This window comes from Coregonus lavaretus (assembly GCF_964263955.1).
Source record: "Coregonus lavaretus genome assembly, chromosome: 36".
NCBI lineage: Eukaryota > Metazoa > Chordata > Actinopteri > Salmoniformes > Salmonidae > Coregonus > Coregonus lavaretus.
The window spans coordinates 24,111,028-24,128,443 of NC_140023.1; the positions used below are offsets into that span (position 1 = coordinate 24,111,028).

Genomic DNA, 17,416 nt, shown 5'->3' on the forward strand with positions numbered 1-17,416 from the left:
ACCCAAAAGTATTCGTTACATTTTTTATGCTTAGCAGGACAAGAAAATTGTAAAATTCACGCACTTACAGTGGCTTGCGAAAGTATTCACCCCCCCCCCCCCTTGGAATTGTTCCTATTTTGTTGCCTTACAACCTGGAATTAAAATTGATTTTTTGGGGGTTTGTATAATTTGATTTACACAACATGCCTACCACTTTGAAGATGCAAAATATTTTTTATTGTGAAACAAACAAGAAATAAGACAAAAAAAGCATGAGCATGCATAACTATTCACCCCCCCCCCCCCCCCCCCCCAAAGTCAATACTTTGTAGAGCCACCTTTTGCAGCAATTACAGCTGCAAGTGTCTTGGGGTATGTCTCTATACGCTTGGCACATCTAGCCACTGGGATTTTTGCCCATTCTTCAAGGCAAAACAGCTCCAGCTCCTTCAAGTTGGATGGGTTCTGCTGGTGTACAGCAATCTTTAAGTCATACCACAGATTCTTAATTGGATTGAGGTCTGGGCTTTGACGTCCAAGACATTTAAATGTTTCCCCTTAAACCACTCAAGTGTTGCTTTAGCAGTATGCTTAGGGTCATTGTCCTGCTGGAAGGTGAACCTCCGTCCCAGTCTCAAATCTCTGGAAGACTGAAACAGGTTTCCCTCAAGAATTTCCCTGTATTTAGCGCCATCCATCATTCCTTCAATTCTGACCAGTTTCCCAGTCCCTGCCGATGAAAAACATCCCCACAGCATGATGCTGCCACCACCATGCTTCACTGTGGGGATGGTGTTCTTGGGGTGATGAGAGGTTTTGGGTTTGCGCCAGACATAGTGTTTTCCTTGATGGCCAAAAAGCTCAATTTTAGTCTCATCTGACCAGAGCACCTTCAAATCAAATCAAATCAAATTTGATTTGACACATGTGCCGAATACAACAGGTGTAGACATTCGAGTAAAATGCTTACTTACAAGCCCTTAACCAAAAAAAATTAAAATAGCAAATAATTAAAGAGCAGCAGTAAAATAAAATAACAGTAGGGAGGTTATATACAGGGGGTACCGGTACAGAGTCAATGTGCGGGGGCACCTGTTAGTCGAGGTAATTGAGGTAGTATGTACATGTGGATAGAGTTAAAGTGACTATGCATAAATAATAAACAGAGTAGCAGCAGCCTAAAAGAGGGGGTTTGGGTGGGGTGGGGTGGGGTGGGGGGGCAATGCAAATAGTCCGGGTAGCCATGATTAGCTGTTCAGGAGTCTTATGGCTTGGGGGTAGAAGCTGTTAAGAAGCCTTTTGGACCTAGAGTTGGCGCTCCGTTACCACTTGCCGTGCGGTAGCAGAGAGAACAGTATATGACTAGGGTGGCTGGAGTCTTTGATAATTTTTAGGGCCTTCCTCTGACACCGTCTGGTATAGAGGTCCTGGATGGCAGGAAGTTTGGCCCCAGTGATGTACTGGGCCGTACGCACTACCCTCTGTAGTGCCTTGCGGTCGGAGGCCGAGCAGTTGCCATACCAGGCGGTGATGGAACCAGGCAGGATGCTCTCGATGGTGCAGCTGTATAACTTTTTGAGGATCTGAGGACCCATGCCAAATCTTTTCAGTCTTCTGAGGGGGAATAGGCTTTGTCATGCCCTCTTCACGACTGTCTTGGTGTGTTTGGACCATGATAGTTTGTTGGTGATGTGGACACCAAGGAACTTGAAGCTCTCAACCTATTCCATTACAGCCCGTAGATGAGAATGGGGGCGTGCTCAGTCCTCTTTTTTTTCCCGTAGTCGACGATAATCTCCTTTGTCTTGATCACGTTGAGGGAGAGGTAATTATCCTGGCACCACACGGCCAGGTCTCTGACCTCCTCCCTATAGGCTCTCTCATCATTGTCGGTGATCAGGCCTACCACTGTTGTGTTGTCGGGAAACTTAATGATGGTGTTGAAGTCGTGCCTGGCCATGCAGTCATGGGTGAACAGGGAGTACAGGAGGGGACTGAGCACGCACCCCTGAGGGGCCCCTGGGTTTAGGATCAGCGTGGCAGATGTGTTGTTACCTACCCTTACCACCAGGGGGCGGCCCGTCAGGAAGTCCAGGATCCAGTTGCAGAGGGAGGTGTTTAGTCCCAGGGTCCTTAGCTTAGTGATGAGCTTTGAGGGCACTATGGTGTTGAACGCTGAGCTTAGTCAATGAATAGCATTCTCACGTAGGTGTTCCTCTTGTCAAGGTGGGAAAGGGCAGTGTGGAGTGCAATAGCGATTGCATCATCTGTGGATCTGTTGGGGCGGTATGCAAATTGGAGTGGGTCTAGGGTTTCTGGGATAATGGTGTTGATGTGAGCCATGACCAGCCTTTCAAAGCACTTCATGGCAGGTTATCTTAGTGTTCTTGGGAACAGGGAACAGCTTGATCACATAGTCATCCGGAACAGCTGATGCTCTCATGCATGCTTCAGTGTTGCTTGCCTCGAAGCGAGCATAGAAGTGATTTAGCTCATCTGGTAGGCTTGTGTCACTGGGCAGCTCGCGGCTGTGCTTCCCTTTGTAGTCTGTAATAGTTTTCAAGCCCTGCCACATCCGACGAGCGTCAGAGCTGGTGTAGTGCAATTCAATCTTAGTCCTGTATTGACTCTTTGCCTGTTTAATGGTTCGTTGGAGGGCATAGCGGGATTTCTTATAACTTTTTTACATTTTAGTCATTTAGCAGATGCTATTATCCAGAGCGACTTACAGTTAGTGAGTGCATACATTTTTCATACTGGGTCCGGGTTAGAGTCCCGCTCCTTGAAAGCGGCAGCTCTACCCTTTAGCTCAGTGCGGATGTTGCCTGTAATCCATGGTTTCTGGTTGGGGTATGTACGGACGGTCACTGTGGGGACGACGTCATCGATGCACTTATTGATGAAGCCAGTGACTGATGTGGTGTACTCCTCAATGCTATCGGAAGAATCCCGGAACATATTCCAGTCTGTGCTAGCAAAACAGTCCTGTAGCTTAGCATCTGCGTCATCTGACCACTTCCTTATTAACCTAGTCACTGGTGCTTCCTGCTTTAGTTTTTGCTAATAAGCAGGAATCAGGAGGATAGATTTATGGTCAGATTTTCCAAATGGAGGGCGAGGGAGAGCTTTGTACGCGTTTCTGTGTGTGGAGTAAAGGTGGTCTAGAGTTTTTTCCCTCTGGTTGCACATTTAACATGCTGGTAGAAATTAGGTAGAACGGATTTAAGTTTCCCTGTATTAAAGTCCCCGGCCACTAGGAGTGCTGCCTCCGGATGAGCGTTTTCCTGTTTACTTATGGCCTTATACAGCTCATTGAGTGCAATCTTAGTGCCTGCATTGGTTTGTGGTGGTAAATAGACAGCTATGAAAAATATAGATGAAAACTCTCTTGGTAATAGGTCTACAACTTATCATGAGATACTCTACCTCATGCGAGCAAGACCTCGAAACTTCCTTAGTATTAGATTTTATGCACAAGCTGTTGTTTACAAATATACACAGACCGCCACCCCTTGTCTTACAGGAGTCAGCCGTTCTATCCTGCTGATGTAGTGTATATCCCGCCAGCTGTATGTTATCCATGTCGTCGTTCAGCCACAACTCGGTGAAACATAAGATATTACAGTTTTTAATGTCCCGTTGGTAGGATAACCGTAATCTTAAGTCGTCTAATTTATTTTCAAATTATTGAACATTGGCTAATAGGATTGTTGGAAGAGGCAGTTTACTCGCTCGCCGTCGGATCCTTACAAGGCACCCCGACCTACGTCCACGATATCTCTGTCTCTTTCTCATGTGAATGACAGGGATTTGGGCCTTGTCGTGTTTCTGTAGGATATCCTTCGCGTCCGACTTGTTGAATATTTTTTTTAAATCCAATATGAGGTTAGTAATCGCTCTCCTGATATCCAGAAGCAATTTTTGGTCGTAAGAGACGGTGGCAGAAACAGAATAAATTACAAATAACGCGAAAAAACACACATAATAGTACAATTGGTTAGAGGGCTGTTAAACGCAGCCATCTTCTTCGGCGCCATTCTTCCATATGTTTGGGGAGTCTCCCACATGCCTTTTGGCAAACACCAAACGTGTTTGCTTATTTTTTTTAAAGCAATGGCTTTTTTCTGGCCTCTCTTCCGTAAAGCCCAGCTCTGTGGAGTGTACGGCTTAAAGTGGTCCTATGGACAGATACTCCAATCTCCGCTGTGGAGCTTTACAGCTCCTTCAGGGTTATCTTTGGTCTCTTTGTTGCCTCTCTGATTAATGCCATCCTTGCCTGGTCCGTGAGTTTTGGTGGGCGGCCCTCTCTTGGCAGGTTTGTTGTGGTGCCATATTCTTTCCATTTTTTAATAATGGATTTAATGGTGCTCCGTGGGATGTTCAAAGTTTTGGATATTTTTTTATAACCCAACCCTGATCAGTACTTCTCCACAACTTTTGTCCCTGACCTGTTTGGAGAGATCCTTGGTCTTCATGGTGCCGCTTGCTTGGTGGAGCCCCTTGCTTAGTGGTGTTGCAGACTCTGGGGCCTTTCAGAACAGGTGTATATATACTGAGATCATGTGACAGATCATGTGACACTTAGATTGCACACAGGTGGACTTTATTTCACTAAATATGTGACTTCTGAAGGTAATTGGTTGCACCAGATCTTATTTAGGGGATTCATAGCAAAGGGGGTGAATACATATGCACGCACCACTTTTCCGTTATTTATTTTTTAGAATGTTTTGAAACAAGTAATTTTTTTCATTTCACTTCACCAATTTGGACGATTTTGTGTATGTCTATTACATGAAATCCAAATAAAAATCAATTTAAATTACAGGTGGTAATGCAACAAAATAGGAAAAATGCCAAGGGAGATTAATACTTTTGCAAGGCACTGTATCAAGAGAACATCCCTGGTCATCCCTACTGCCTCTTATCTGGCGGACTCACTAAACACATTTGTAAATGATGTCTGAGTGTTGGAGTTTGCTCCTGGCTATCCGTAAATAAAAAAGAAAAAAAAGAAAATCGTGCCGTCTGGTTTGCTTAATATAAGGAATTTGAAATGATGTACAGTGAGGGAAAAAAGTATTTGATCCCCTGCTGATTTTGTACGTTGGCCCACTGACAAAGAAATGATCAGTCTATAATTTTAATGGTAGGTTTATTTGAACAGTGAGAGACAGAATAACAACAAAAAAATCCACACAAAAAAAGTCAAAAATGTTATAAATTGATTTGCATTTTAATGAGGGAAATTAGTATTTGACCCCTCTGCAAAACATGACTTAGTACTTGGTGGCAAAACCCTTGTTGGCAATCACAGAGGTCAGATGTTTCTTGTAGTTGGCCACCAGGTTTGCACACATCTCAGGATGGATTTTGTCCCACTCCTCTTTGCAGATCTTCTCCAAGTCATTAAGGTTCTGAGGCTGACGTTTGGCAACTCGAACCTTCAGCTCCCTCCACAGATTTTCTATGGGATTAAGGTCTGGAGACTGGCTAGGCCACTCCAGGACCTTAATGTGCTTCTTCTTGAGCCACTCCTTTGTTGCCTTGGCTGTGTGTTTTGGGTCATTGTCATGCTGGAATACCCATCCACGACCCATTTTCAATGCCCTGGCTGAGGGAAGGAGGTTCTCACCCTAGATTTGACGGTACATGGCCCCGTCCATCGTCCCTTTGATGCGGTGAAGTTGTCCTGTCCCCTTAGCAGAAAAACACCCCCAAAGCATAATGTTTCCACCTCCATGTCTGATGGTGGGGATGGTGTTCTTGGGGTCATAGGCAGCATTCCTCCTCCTCCAAACACGGCGAGTTGAGTTGATGCCAAAGAGCTCCATTTTGGTCTCATCTGACCACAACACTTTCACCCAGTTCTCCTCTGAATCATTCAGATGTTCATTGGCAAACTTCAGACGGGCCTGTATATGTGCTTTCTTGAGCAGGGGGACCTTGTGGGTGCTGCAGGATTTCAGTCCTTCACGGCGTAGTGTGTTACCAATTGTTTTCTTGGTGACTATGGTCCCAGCTGCCTTGAGATCATTGACAAGATCCTCCCGTGTAGTTCTGGGCTGATTCCTCACCGTTCTCATGATCATTGCAACTCCACGAGGTGAGATCTTGCATGGAGCCCCAGGCCGAGGGAGATTGACAGTTCTTTTGTGTTTCTTCCATTTGCGAATAATCGCACCAACTGTTGTCACCTTCTCACCAAGCTGCTTGGCGATGGTCTTGTAGCCCATTCCAGCCTTGTGTAGGTCTACAAACTTGTCCCTGACATCCTTGGAGAGCTCTTTGGTCTTGGCCATGGTGGAGAGTTTGGAATCTGATTGATTGATTGCTTCTGTGGACAGGTGTCTTTTATACAGGTAACAAACTGAGATTAGGAGCACTCCCTTTAAGAGTGTGCTCCTAATCTCAGCTCGTTACCTGTATAAAAGACACCTGGGAGCCAGAAATCTTTCTGATTGAGAGGGGGTCAAATACTTATTTCCCTCATTAAAATGCAAATCAATTTATAACATTTTTGACATGCGTTTTTCTGGATTTTTTGGTTGTTATTCTGTCTCTCACTGTTCAAATAAACCTACCATTAAAATTATAGACTGATAATTTCTTTGTCAGTGGGCAAACGAACAAAATCAGCAGGGGATCAAATACTTTTTTCCCTCACTGTATACTTTTACTTTTACTTTCGATACTTAAATATGTTTTTAGCAATTATGTTTACTTTTGATACTTAAGACTTTTACTCAAGTAGTATTTTACTGTGTGACTTTTTTACTGACACCAGTCAGTTCATCAGGGTTATGACACCAGTCAGTTAATCAGCGTTATGACACCAGTCAGTTCAGAAGTTCAACCATGTATGAGTCCCAGTAATGATATTCACTGGGGTCGTGTTCAGTAAGAAGAAACTGTTCTGAAACAGAGTGAAACAGGGAGGTGCTACCTGAACATGTCCATTAAAAACACAAATATTTGTTTCACGTCACAAAACGTTTTACTACAGTGTGCCCTCTTGAATGTGACACTGGTACCTTTCATTGACTTTAACCGATACCCTCCTAAACTTGACACTTGTTCCTAGCATTGACATTGACGGATGTATTTTGGGCTTTATGTTTTCCCTAGCTCCTTCCCCCCACGGAGAAAGCCCAGCCAAAGAAGAGTGCCCCAGTGCAGGTGCTGGAGTATGGAGAGGCCATAGCACGCTTCAACTTCACAGGGGACACAGTGGTGGAGATGTCATTTAGAAAGGTAAAAAGAAGAACAGGGTTTTAAGGATATTGAGTTTAGGAGCAGTTGTAACATTTGTTCCTCTTTTTGCGTAATACAAATGGAAATCGCAAAGTATTACATCATAGTTACATCATAGTGTTATGATACAGGAAATACAGTATGTTTAACTGAAATGTTGTGTGTGCCGGTGTTTAGTTTGTGCTTGGTGTTATGTTATTCTATGCTATGCGTCTAAATGTGCGATCATATGAGCTAACGTGATACCAATGTGTCTACAGGGAGAGAGGATCACCCTAATTCGCAGGGTCGATGAGAACTGGTATGAGGGCAAGGTCTCCGGCACCAATCGCCAGGGTATCTTCCCCGTCACCTACATAGAGGTGCACAAACGACCCAGAGTCAAGAATGGATTGGATTATCCAGACCCACCCATTGGCCAATCACCTCACCGCAGCCTCAATGCTTCCCCTCAGGTAATGACAAACTCCTCACACAAACTCCTCACACACACACTCTCTCTTGTAGAGCTCAGTCTGTCCAGGAATACAACAATCCCATACTCTCCAAGTTTGTCTCTGTTTTTCTAGTTTACTTTGGTGTTGTGCTATTCAAATTTTTTTTTACTTTATTATTTGTGTTCATTCATACTCATGTCTAATGTTCCATTTCTGTCCCTCGTCCTCCCCTCTCTCTCTCGCTGGATTGTCATTTTGGTCTATAAGCTGAACCGTGTCCGTAACAACCGGCTCATCACGTCCCCCCTGCCCCTCCCCCGTTCCCCCCGCCGCTCTGTGTCCCCCGAGGTCCATGCCATCTCCTCTGAGTGGATCTCCCTGACCATAGGGGGTGCCGGCCCCCCCGCTGCCCCAACCCCTCCTCTACCCCCACTCCCTTCCGTGTCTTACTGCTGGGGCGAGTACCTGCCCCCTTCCATGTCCGCCAGCCCCGTGCCCCCCAATTGCGGCAGCCCCTACTGCATCTCCCCAATGGCCTCCCCTTCCGCCTCCCCCCTGCCCCCGCTCTACCCGCCCCGCCCTGGCTCAGCCACCCCTTACCTCACCTTCACCCCGCCCCAGGGGGAGGACTTCCTGCTCTCCCCTCCCTCTCCTCGTCTGTCCCGCAGCCTGAGCCCCTGTGGGGGGGTGGGCCTGGAGAGCTGGCTGACTGGGGCCAGCCCCTTGCGCATCCTGGAGAGGGATTTGATGGAGGGGGAGGGGGCAGAGAGAGACAGGAGCACTGGACGCGAAGCCCTGGGCAGCTGGCGAAATTGCCCTGCAGAGGTATCTGGCCTACTGCATGGTGTGCGGTGTTGCATCTCGGGCTCACTGTGGCTGGAACTGGAGTTCTTACCTCCATGAACCACAATAATAGGATGTTTCCGTTGTTGCTGCCTCTAGATAGATAATTGTGCAATAGATAGTGAATGATGACTAACTGTAATGTTGACCCTCCTCCAATGCAGTCAGCAGAGCTTACACAACTCCTGTGTCATATTTTGGTCTGCATGTTTTTTTTTGTGTGCACTACTCACATGTACATGTTTGAGTGGTAAATTAAGTTTTCAAATGAAAATGTATCTCCTCAGGTGTTTGGAATGAAAACCATGTGACTGTGCATGATTTGTATTTTTAAAATGTGTTGAATGATTCAGAGAGTGGTTGCAGATTCTTGACCCCCACCAATATAGCGTCATCCCACTGGGCACAGACATCAATTCAACGTCTATTCCACGTTCATTGAAATGACGTGGAAACTACATTGATTCAACCAGTGTGTACCCAGTGGGATGTTGTAAAATATTGTCATAGAGGAGCCAATTTGATTACTATTTGAGGATCAAGATTGTTTTGGGAACAATCTGAAATAAGTTTATGAATGTTTTTATAGAACATATAAATGTTGTGATTGTTTTTTGTAATAGAAAATTACTTTTGTTCGAGAGATACACTACATGACCAAAAGTATGTGGACACCTCATTGAACATCTCATTCCAAAATCATGGGCATTAATATGGAGTTGGTCCCCCCTTTGCTGCTATAACAGCCTCCACTCTTCTGGGAAGGCTTTCCACTAGATGTTGGAACATTGCTGCGGGGACTTGCTTCCATTCAGCCACAAGAGCATTAGTGAGGTCGGGCACTGATGTTGGGCGATTAGGCCTGGCTCGCAGTCAGCATTCCAATTCATCCCAAAGGTGTTCGATGGGGTTGAGGTCAGGGCTCTGTGCTGGCCAGTCAAGTTCTTCCACACCGATCTCGACAAACCATTTCTGTATGGACCTCGCTTTGTGCATTGTCATATTGAAACAGGAAAGGGCCTTCCCCAAACTGTTGGCACAAAGTTGGAAGCACAGAATCATCTAGAATGTCATTGTATGCTGTAGCATTAAGATTTCCCTTGACTGGAACTAAGGGGCCTAGCCCAAACCATGAAAAACAGCCCCAGACCATTATTCCTCCAACACCAAACTTTACAGTTGGCACTATGCATTCGGGCAGGTAGCGTTCTCCTGGCATCCGCCAAACCCTGATTTGTCCGTCGGACTGCCAGATGGTGAAGCATGTTTCAGCACTCCAAAGAATGCTTTTCCATTGCTCCAGAGTCCAATGGCGGCGAGCTTTACACCACTCCAGCTGACGCTTGGCATTGCACCTGGTGATCTTAGGAATGTGTGCAGCTGCTCAGCGATGGAAACCCATTTCATGAAGAGCCTGATGAACAGTTATTGTGCTGACGTTGCTTCCAGAGGCAGTTTGGAACTCAGTAGTGAGTGCTGCAACCGAGGACAGTCAATTTTTACCCTCTACGCGCTTCAGCACTCGACGGTCCCGTTCTGTGAGTTTGTGTGGCCTACCACTTCGCGCCTGAGCCATTGTTGCTCCTAGACGTTTCCACTTCACAATAACAGCACTTACAGTTGACCGGGGCAGCTCTAGCAGGGCAGAAATTTGACGAACTGACTTGTTGGAAAGGTGGCATCCTATGACGGTGCCACATTGAAAGTCACTGAGCTCTTCAGTAAGGCAATTATACTGTGAATGTTAAGCTATGGAGATTGCATGGCTATGTGTTCGATTTTATACACCTGTCAGCAACAGGTGTGGCTGAAATAGCCGAATCCACTAATTTGAAGGGGTGTCCACATACTTTTGTATACATAGTGTATGTCTAACCAAGAGTGTGAATTGACTTCCACTGCAATTGTGTTTACAGCACACACTGTTGAAAATGAATTGCATCCTGTAGACATGAACTCCGATTTGCGATCCTACTGAGTGTAATGTGTGTGTTGTTCCTCTTACAGCTGGTGAAGAATGAGAGTGTCTACCATGGAAGAACCTCCGGAAGCCCTATCATGTTGTTTGACATCCAGGACAACAACATGAATGCTAACTCATTTGCGGTAAGGTGCTGATTTGCATGTTGTGGGCGACGATACTATTAGAAAATGTATGTGTTTGTTGTTTCTGGATTAGAAATATGTGGTGGGGATTCATTTTTCCTGATCTATGATGATCGCTTCGTTTAACTCATCAATGTCAAAATATGAATTGAACTTAACATCATCACTTAACTAATCATTTATCCTAAACCTCATCACTCAGCTTCCGTCAATAAGATTGTCAATAAGATTAATATGACAGCATTCTTGCAAGACCTTGCTGCCATCTTTTCCTCTCCATTGATTGTGCATGTCTTCTTTTGAATAGTATCAGATGTTCACTAATATTTCATTGTGACTGTGTACATTCTACATGCCACTCACTCTAGTGTTTTGCTCTTCCATGCGTACCCCTTTGCCGGACTCCACCACCATCTCTTCTGGTGTTTCACGGCTTTCCTGGTTTTTCCTGGTTTCTAACGGACCCCTCCCTTTCTGCCTTGCTACTCACCGGACCTCCTACTTTCCTTCTTCCTTTACGTCCTCTAAATCCCTGCCCCGCCCCTCTCCCCAACTCCTTAATCTCTCCTCTCCTTCTGGGCTGACTGGGAATTCTGTGGAAATTCTGGGAATTCTCCCTCTGACCTCTGACCTGACCACCGTCACTAGGAGGCGGTTTGTAATGAGATCATGAATATAGCTGAGACCTCGGTGAGGTACTGCAGCACCCTCTCCCCCCACCCCCATGACTCTGTCCTTCACAGACTCCTGCCCCACCTTCACCCCAGTAAACAATCTCTCATCATTTCCCAGCAACCCCAGTCCCACAGCAGCAGCCCGGAGCCGAGTCGTCTCAGCTGTGGAATGTGAGTATGGCCGTCTGACGTCTGTCCCTACGTCTAGTCTGAGCTCTAGATACACTGTTATACTGTTATACTGTTATACTCTGTCTAAAGGATTCAGAGCCCCAGTTCAAGAGTCATGTTCATTAGGGCACGCAACAGAAAAAGGTTTTGAAAGCTTTGCAACGGAAAACGAAAATGAGCGTTTTATTATTGGATAAGTCCCAGTAGTCCCTCCCTGTTTCAGTTGGTTTCAATCCGTTTGGTGCCTAATGAACACGGCCCTGGTCTGGTAAATACATCTCTTATATCGTTTTTGATATTATGTCTCTCAAGTCCTTTTATGGTTGTATTTCTGACTTATGTAGTGTTATCCTACAGTTTCCAGGCTTTGTACAGTTACGTGCCACAGAATGAGGATGAGCTAGAGCTGCAGGAGGGGGATCTTGTCAGCGTAATGGAGAAGTGCGATGACGGCTGGTTTGTTGGTATGTGCCTGGGGCCTCAGGATAGATTGCCCGAAGATATAGTCACAGTATGTCACATCCATCCATAGCAGAGGGTTAAACTTCCATGTCGGTAGTTTCTCAGAAATTCTCACAGAGGTTCAAACACATAGAGTTCAAAACGTACATTTGTTCTGCCTGAGTAGGCACATTTGATTGCAAAGAATAACAAATATTGTTGTTGTTGTTTTTCATTCTCAGGTACCTCGAAGAGGACCAAACAGTTTGGCACGTTTCCAGGAAATTACGTGAAAGAGGTCAACTTGTAACCTGTCAACAAACATTTATAGTGTGAGGAGAACCCAGCTCTAACCCTTGGTTACAATTCGAGTTTTGGGAAAGCATTACTATTGCGCTTGATTGTTTAAATTAGGATAGTCATTCAGCCAGGTGAATACGTTTGTCTGGGGTAAGTGATCTGTTTGGTGTGAGGTATGTTAATGTTCATGAGGCGAAGACAGAAGGAAGCTAGCTGTTGACTCACTGCCCAAACGTCAGTGTTGTGTATACGTACTCCAACCACATCCTACACAGTACATGGCTGAATTTATCATATCATATTCTGACAATGGAACTTTTAGTTTGAAAACATCCTCCCAAAATGTCAGCACATACAGACTACGGTATACACTGAGTGTACAAAACATTATGAACACCAGATTTTTCCATGACATAGACTGACCAGGTGAATCCAGGTGACAGCTATGATCCCTTATTGATGTCACTTGTTAAATCCACTTCAATCAGTGTAGATGAAGGGGAGGAGACAGGTTAAAGAAGGATTTTTTTATCCTTGAGACAATTGAGACATGGATTGTGTATGTGTGCCATTCAGAGAGTGAATGGGCAAGACAAAAGATTTAAGTGCCTTTGAACAGGGTATGGTAGTAGGTGCCAGGTGCACCGGTTTGTGTCAAGAACTGCAACACTGCTGGGAATTTTAATGCTCAATCTGTTTCCTGTGTGTTTCAAGAATGGTCCACCACCCAAAGGACATCCAGCCAACTTGACACAACTGTGGGAAGCATTGGAGTCAATATGGACCTGCATCCCTGTGGAATGCTTTCAACATGCCCGACTCAATATTAGGAAGGTGTTCTTAATGTTTTGTACACTCAGTCTGTATTCTTGTACCGTGTATATATAGTAGCTGCGGTGTGTCATTGTGATTGTTAACTACTATACAAAGTATTTTTGAAGAACATGAATGTATATCTACAGTATATGGGGGTCAGCAGCAGAGCAGTTCATGGATCAAGAGAGTGGATCTTATAACTTCCATGATGGATCAGGAGGGCTCAAATGTGTTGTTGTTGATGAGCTAGAGAAATAGAAGCTGTTATTCATCAGCTACTTTTCAGGACCTTTTTTGGCGAAAGCATTTTTCATTAACTTTGAAAGCAGATACATACATTGGAAGGTTGACATGACTTGCTAAGTCGTCTAGAAGACTAATGTTTTTCCTAGGAAAACCCAGTAACTAGTAGTGTTTGGTTAGACATACCATGGAGGTATCAGGCTGTATGTGATGACACATACTTGGACAGTGTCCAACAGACCATATTCCTTGATTTGAATTTCGAAAACCCATTGACCTGACAGTGAATTTGTAGGCCTGCTATATTGTGAATCGTCTTGGAATGGCTTGGTTTTGTTAGCTCAGAATGCACTGAAAACTATAAAGCTATGTTTGTGACAATGTAGTCAATGTAGGCTTGTAGTCTTCATAAAATAGCAGAACATTCTTACCTCAGTGTAGTTCCAAAGCTTCCAATGCCATTTTAGTATTGCCTCTGTTTATCCAAGGTTTGTACTATAATTCGAGCATGTTCATGTGCATGATAGAAATCCAGAAATGCTCAAACACGTTAGCTAATATTAGCTAAGCTTTCTGTCAGTTGAAGTGATTCATCCAATCAGGAAGACTGGCTGTGCTATGTACGTACCTGATTAAGACAGATCATGCATGTGTATGAAGGAGTGTACGTACAAGCAAGCAAGCATATTTTGCCTGTGCGTCACACAGTATAGGAACATCATCTCTTATCAAAAATAATTTTCTGTCATCTTGTACAGCATATCTGTCCCTGAAAATTAGAAGTAACATTAGCTGTCTGATCTTCTGTGATTCCTGTGAGGTAGCTGGTGGCAGTCAGCTGCCTATGCTATACTGGCTCCAGTGGAACCACAGGACAGGCGTGGTATGCCACTCTTTTTAAAGCACTTAACTTCCGCCCCGTGGTCATTTTTGGGCTTTCTCCTCACACTAATTGTATACTAATTCATTTGAAGTTTAAAAAAGCCTTTTGTGAACTAACACTCGCACTTTACTTTTTTTCCCCCTTACTATCTCTGACTTTGCTAATAATTTAGCTACTTTACTGAGGAAAAATGTACTTACTATGACTGTGATATGTGGTTGACCCACCTAGCTATCTTAAGATGAATGCACTAACTTTAAGTCGCTCTGGATAAGAGTGTCTGCTAAATGATTAAAATGTAAATGTAACTTGTAAAATCAATTTCATATTTTTCATGAAAGTTAACTCTTTGTTTGATTTTAATTTGTGAGCATTTTACTTTTTACATTTGACAAATTATATATCCCAAAATGGTTGGATACAGAGGCCTTTTATACACAGTAGGCTACATGTGTAGCCTCAGTGTAGCATGTACCATTCATCTGAAAGTGTTAAACTATTTAAGAGCATTAAACTGTATCAATGCCATTATTATTTTGAGGCCAGCAGGTGCAACCAGAAAAACATTACTCATTATCTTTGAACTGGATTGCTCCCTCAGTGAAGATTGCTTTGAATTCGGATATCAAAGCATCGAAGCAGTCTTCCTGTGAGGACAGAGGTCCTCAATCTGAGAGCTACATCAGATCACTACGCTGGTAACAGGCACCATATGTCAGAATATATCCTGAAAACTTGGCAGATTGAAAAAAGGATGCCTTATGTTGTGGCAGCTCTACTTTCTTTCTTACTTTGTTCACATCAAATTCTTCCTCCTTATGACTCACTGCTATGTGTTCTTCAGAGGAATCCTCAATGTCATGAGTGACAGCAGTCTGGGTTCACTAGGCAATAGAATTTAAATGTGTTTCTAAGACAAAAAAGTATATCTGTCATAAGACTATCAACATCTAACTAGTATTATTACCTTTATAGTAATACTTAATCTAGTTCATGAAGTGATGATGCTGATGATGATGACTTATATGTTAAATATCTTAATTTCTCCACTTGATGAGGTTAGCTACAGTAGTGCTGTGATGATTAGCGTTGACCAGATTGTGACATGGTTGGGAGCTATTATAGCCGTGTTCACATTGGCAGTTTGAATTGACTCAAATCCTATTTATTTGCATATCCGATTCGAATCTGTTCTTTTTCCTGCAGTCTGAACAGCCAAAAACCACATGGAATCTGATATTTCAAGCCACATTTCAAACCACCTTCTAATTCCTGGCCATGTGACTTGTGTCTTAATGGTCAAATCTGATTTATTTGCAGTTTTTAGACTGTAATTTGGGATATCTTGTTGCTTGCTAGCTACTCTGTTGACAGTTTGACAAGAATATGTGGTAACTAACTAGCTTTTTAATTGTTTACAAACAAATTACTGAATATGCTAGAAAGCTAAACAGCTACCTAGCTAGCTAGTTGACTACTGTGGCGAGCCAAAAATAATTCGTTTTGAAAGTTGGATCATCTTATCCTTTGAGGCTTTAAAAGTGTTCTTAAACTCTGATTATGAACATTCAAAGCAACTGGGAAACGTCCATGGCAGGAATTGTTGTCACCTTAGCATGCTACATAACTTCTGAGTGATATGAAGCATGAGCACCACCACCAATCAGCCTACACCACTGCGCACACACCGTCGTTACTATGACAACTAGCATAGCCATGTCAGCAAATTACTGCTGCCTGAACACACACAAATCCAATTTGGTCACTTGTAACCTGCTGTTTGGACAGTCAGTATTCCAAAAAACGGATTTGACATACAAAACTGATTTGAGCATTAAGGCTTTAGTGGCTGCCACCTATGATGTTACCTTGTGAGATATTTAAGTACAGTTCTGCCTGTTCACTCATCTGTCAGTTGTACTTGAAAGGAATAGACAGCTTCATTCTGTCAAGCTGTTACAGTGTTTGTCATTGACATGAGACAATACAACACCCAAACATTCAACATCATTGTTTTCCCCTAGCTCGTTAACAGCCAACTGCCAACATTGATGAGAATATAGTCTTGTGTGACAGTTATTTTAACGAAACCAGTTACATTGTACTAAGTTGCTGAGTTTGTCTCTGCATCATTCATATGACTATCAAGAAGTATTTTGCGGCACTAGGAGAACATAGATGAGGTGTTCTACTGTATGGCCATTCATGTGTTTGTAAATGTCAGTGTTTCTCCCATTGGTTTGCTGTACATAACTTCCATAACTTGTTTCTTAAGGATAATCCGAGTGGTTGTATTGTGACTCAGCTGTGAGCTGTTTACCCCATAGAGATACAGTATAACACAATGTGTTCTATTTAATTCTGTGGTTTCCACCATGCTAGCACTTGCGCTATAGCTATTATTATCTCCAACACAGAGACAATGACATCCAAAGTCAAAGCAAAGCTTACAGAATAAGGTCCAGAGACAATTTAATAAGGAAAGGTCTGTTCCATGTCAAACTGACTGTATGATAGACTTTGGCAACAAGCACTCTCTCTTTCGTATCATATCGTAGCCTCACAAGTCAGTGTAGAATGTTGATGGGATAATGTGCTCCATCAAATTTTTGAATGTATGATTGTGGAGTACTGTATACACTCATTATGTAACAAGGATCAGTGCTTTCAGCTTGAATTAACATTTAAAACATTAAACAGCCTGGCACAATAAGGATTGTAAATATGTATAATAAAGACGTATGGAATGCAAGTGATGGGAAAAGTCACATGAAGCTCTCTCAGTTGTTCCAGAAGGATTTTTTTTGGCAAAGCACAGAGTGAAGAGTTATTGAGCACAGACAGTTTGATGCACATGAAGTAACGTTACGCTGCCATTTTGTGAGGATCATAATGCCTCATTTTCATTCGCTTTTATTGATTATCACAGAAATGTATCCATATGTCATATTTAAGGATATTACTATTGTTGTCCCCATTGTTTTGTAGTATTTGTAATGGGTGAAGACATGTACTGAAGAACATGATAGCTACTGGACCAGTATCTAGACTAAAGTGTGACACAACGCTTGAAATAAATGATTAATCATCGTAAGTATGTGTTCTTTAGTTTGCCGAGACGCACAACCTGCAACAGGTTTTGTTTGTTTGCTTATTTTTTGCGGTGCTGTTACAATGTCAATATTAAAATGAAGACAACACTATTTACTGCTGTGATATTATTATTGATATTTCGGTATTATGCAATATTTAATAAACTATATAAA

The 17,416-nt window shown here is 43.3% G+C and overlaps 1 protein-coding gene across 1 annotated transcript in view; it reads left to right on the forward strand.

Annotated features, from left to right (window-relative positions):
- The window catches only part of LOC311110903 (sorbin and SH3 domain-containing protein 1-like), a gene marked incomplete at its 5' end in the record, with an annotated part of 55,061 nt that extends 37,645 nt beyond the window's left edge, over positions 1-17,416 (forward strand). The window contains 7 exons of the mRNA XM_084153531.1: positions 7,111-7,236; positions 7,497-7,691; positions 7,941-8,498; positions 10,524-10,622; positions 11,415-11,467; positions 11,825-11,931; positions 12,151-17,416. Coding sequence (XP_084009657.1) covers positions 7,111-7,236; positions 7,497-7,691; positions 7,941-8,498; positions 10,524-10,622; positions 11,415-11,467; positions 11,825-11,931; positions 12,151-12,218 — 1,206 coding nt within the window. The 3' untranslated portion in view covers positions 12,219-17,416. The remainder of the gene's footprint in view (positions 1-7,110; positions 7,237-7,496; positions 7,692-7,940; positions 8,499-10,523; positions 10,623-11,414; positions 11,468-11,824; positions 11,932-12,150) is intronic.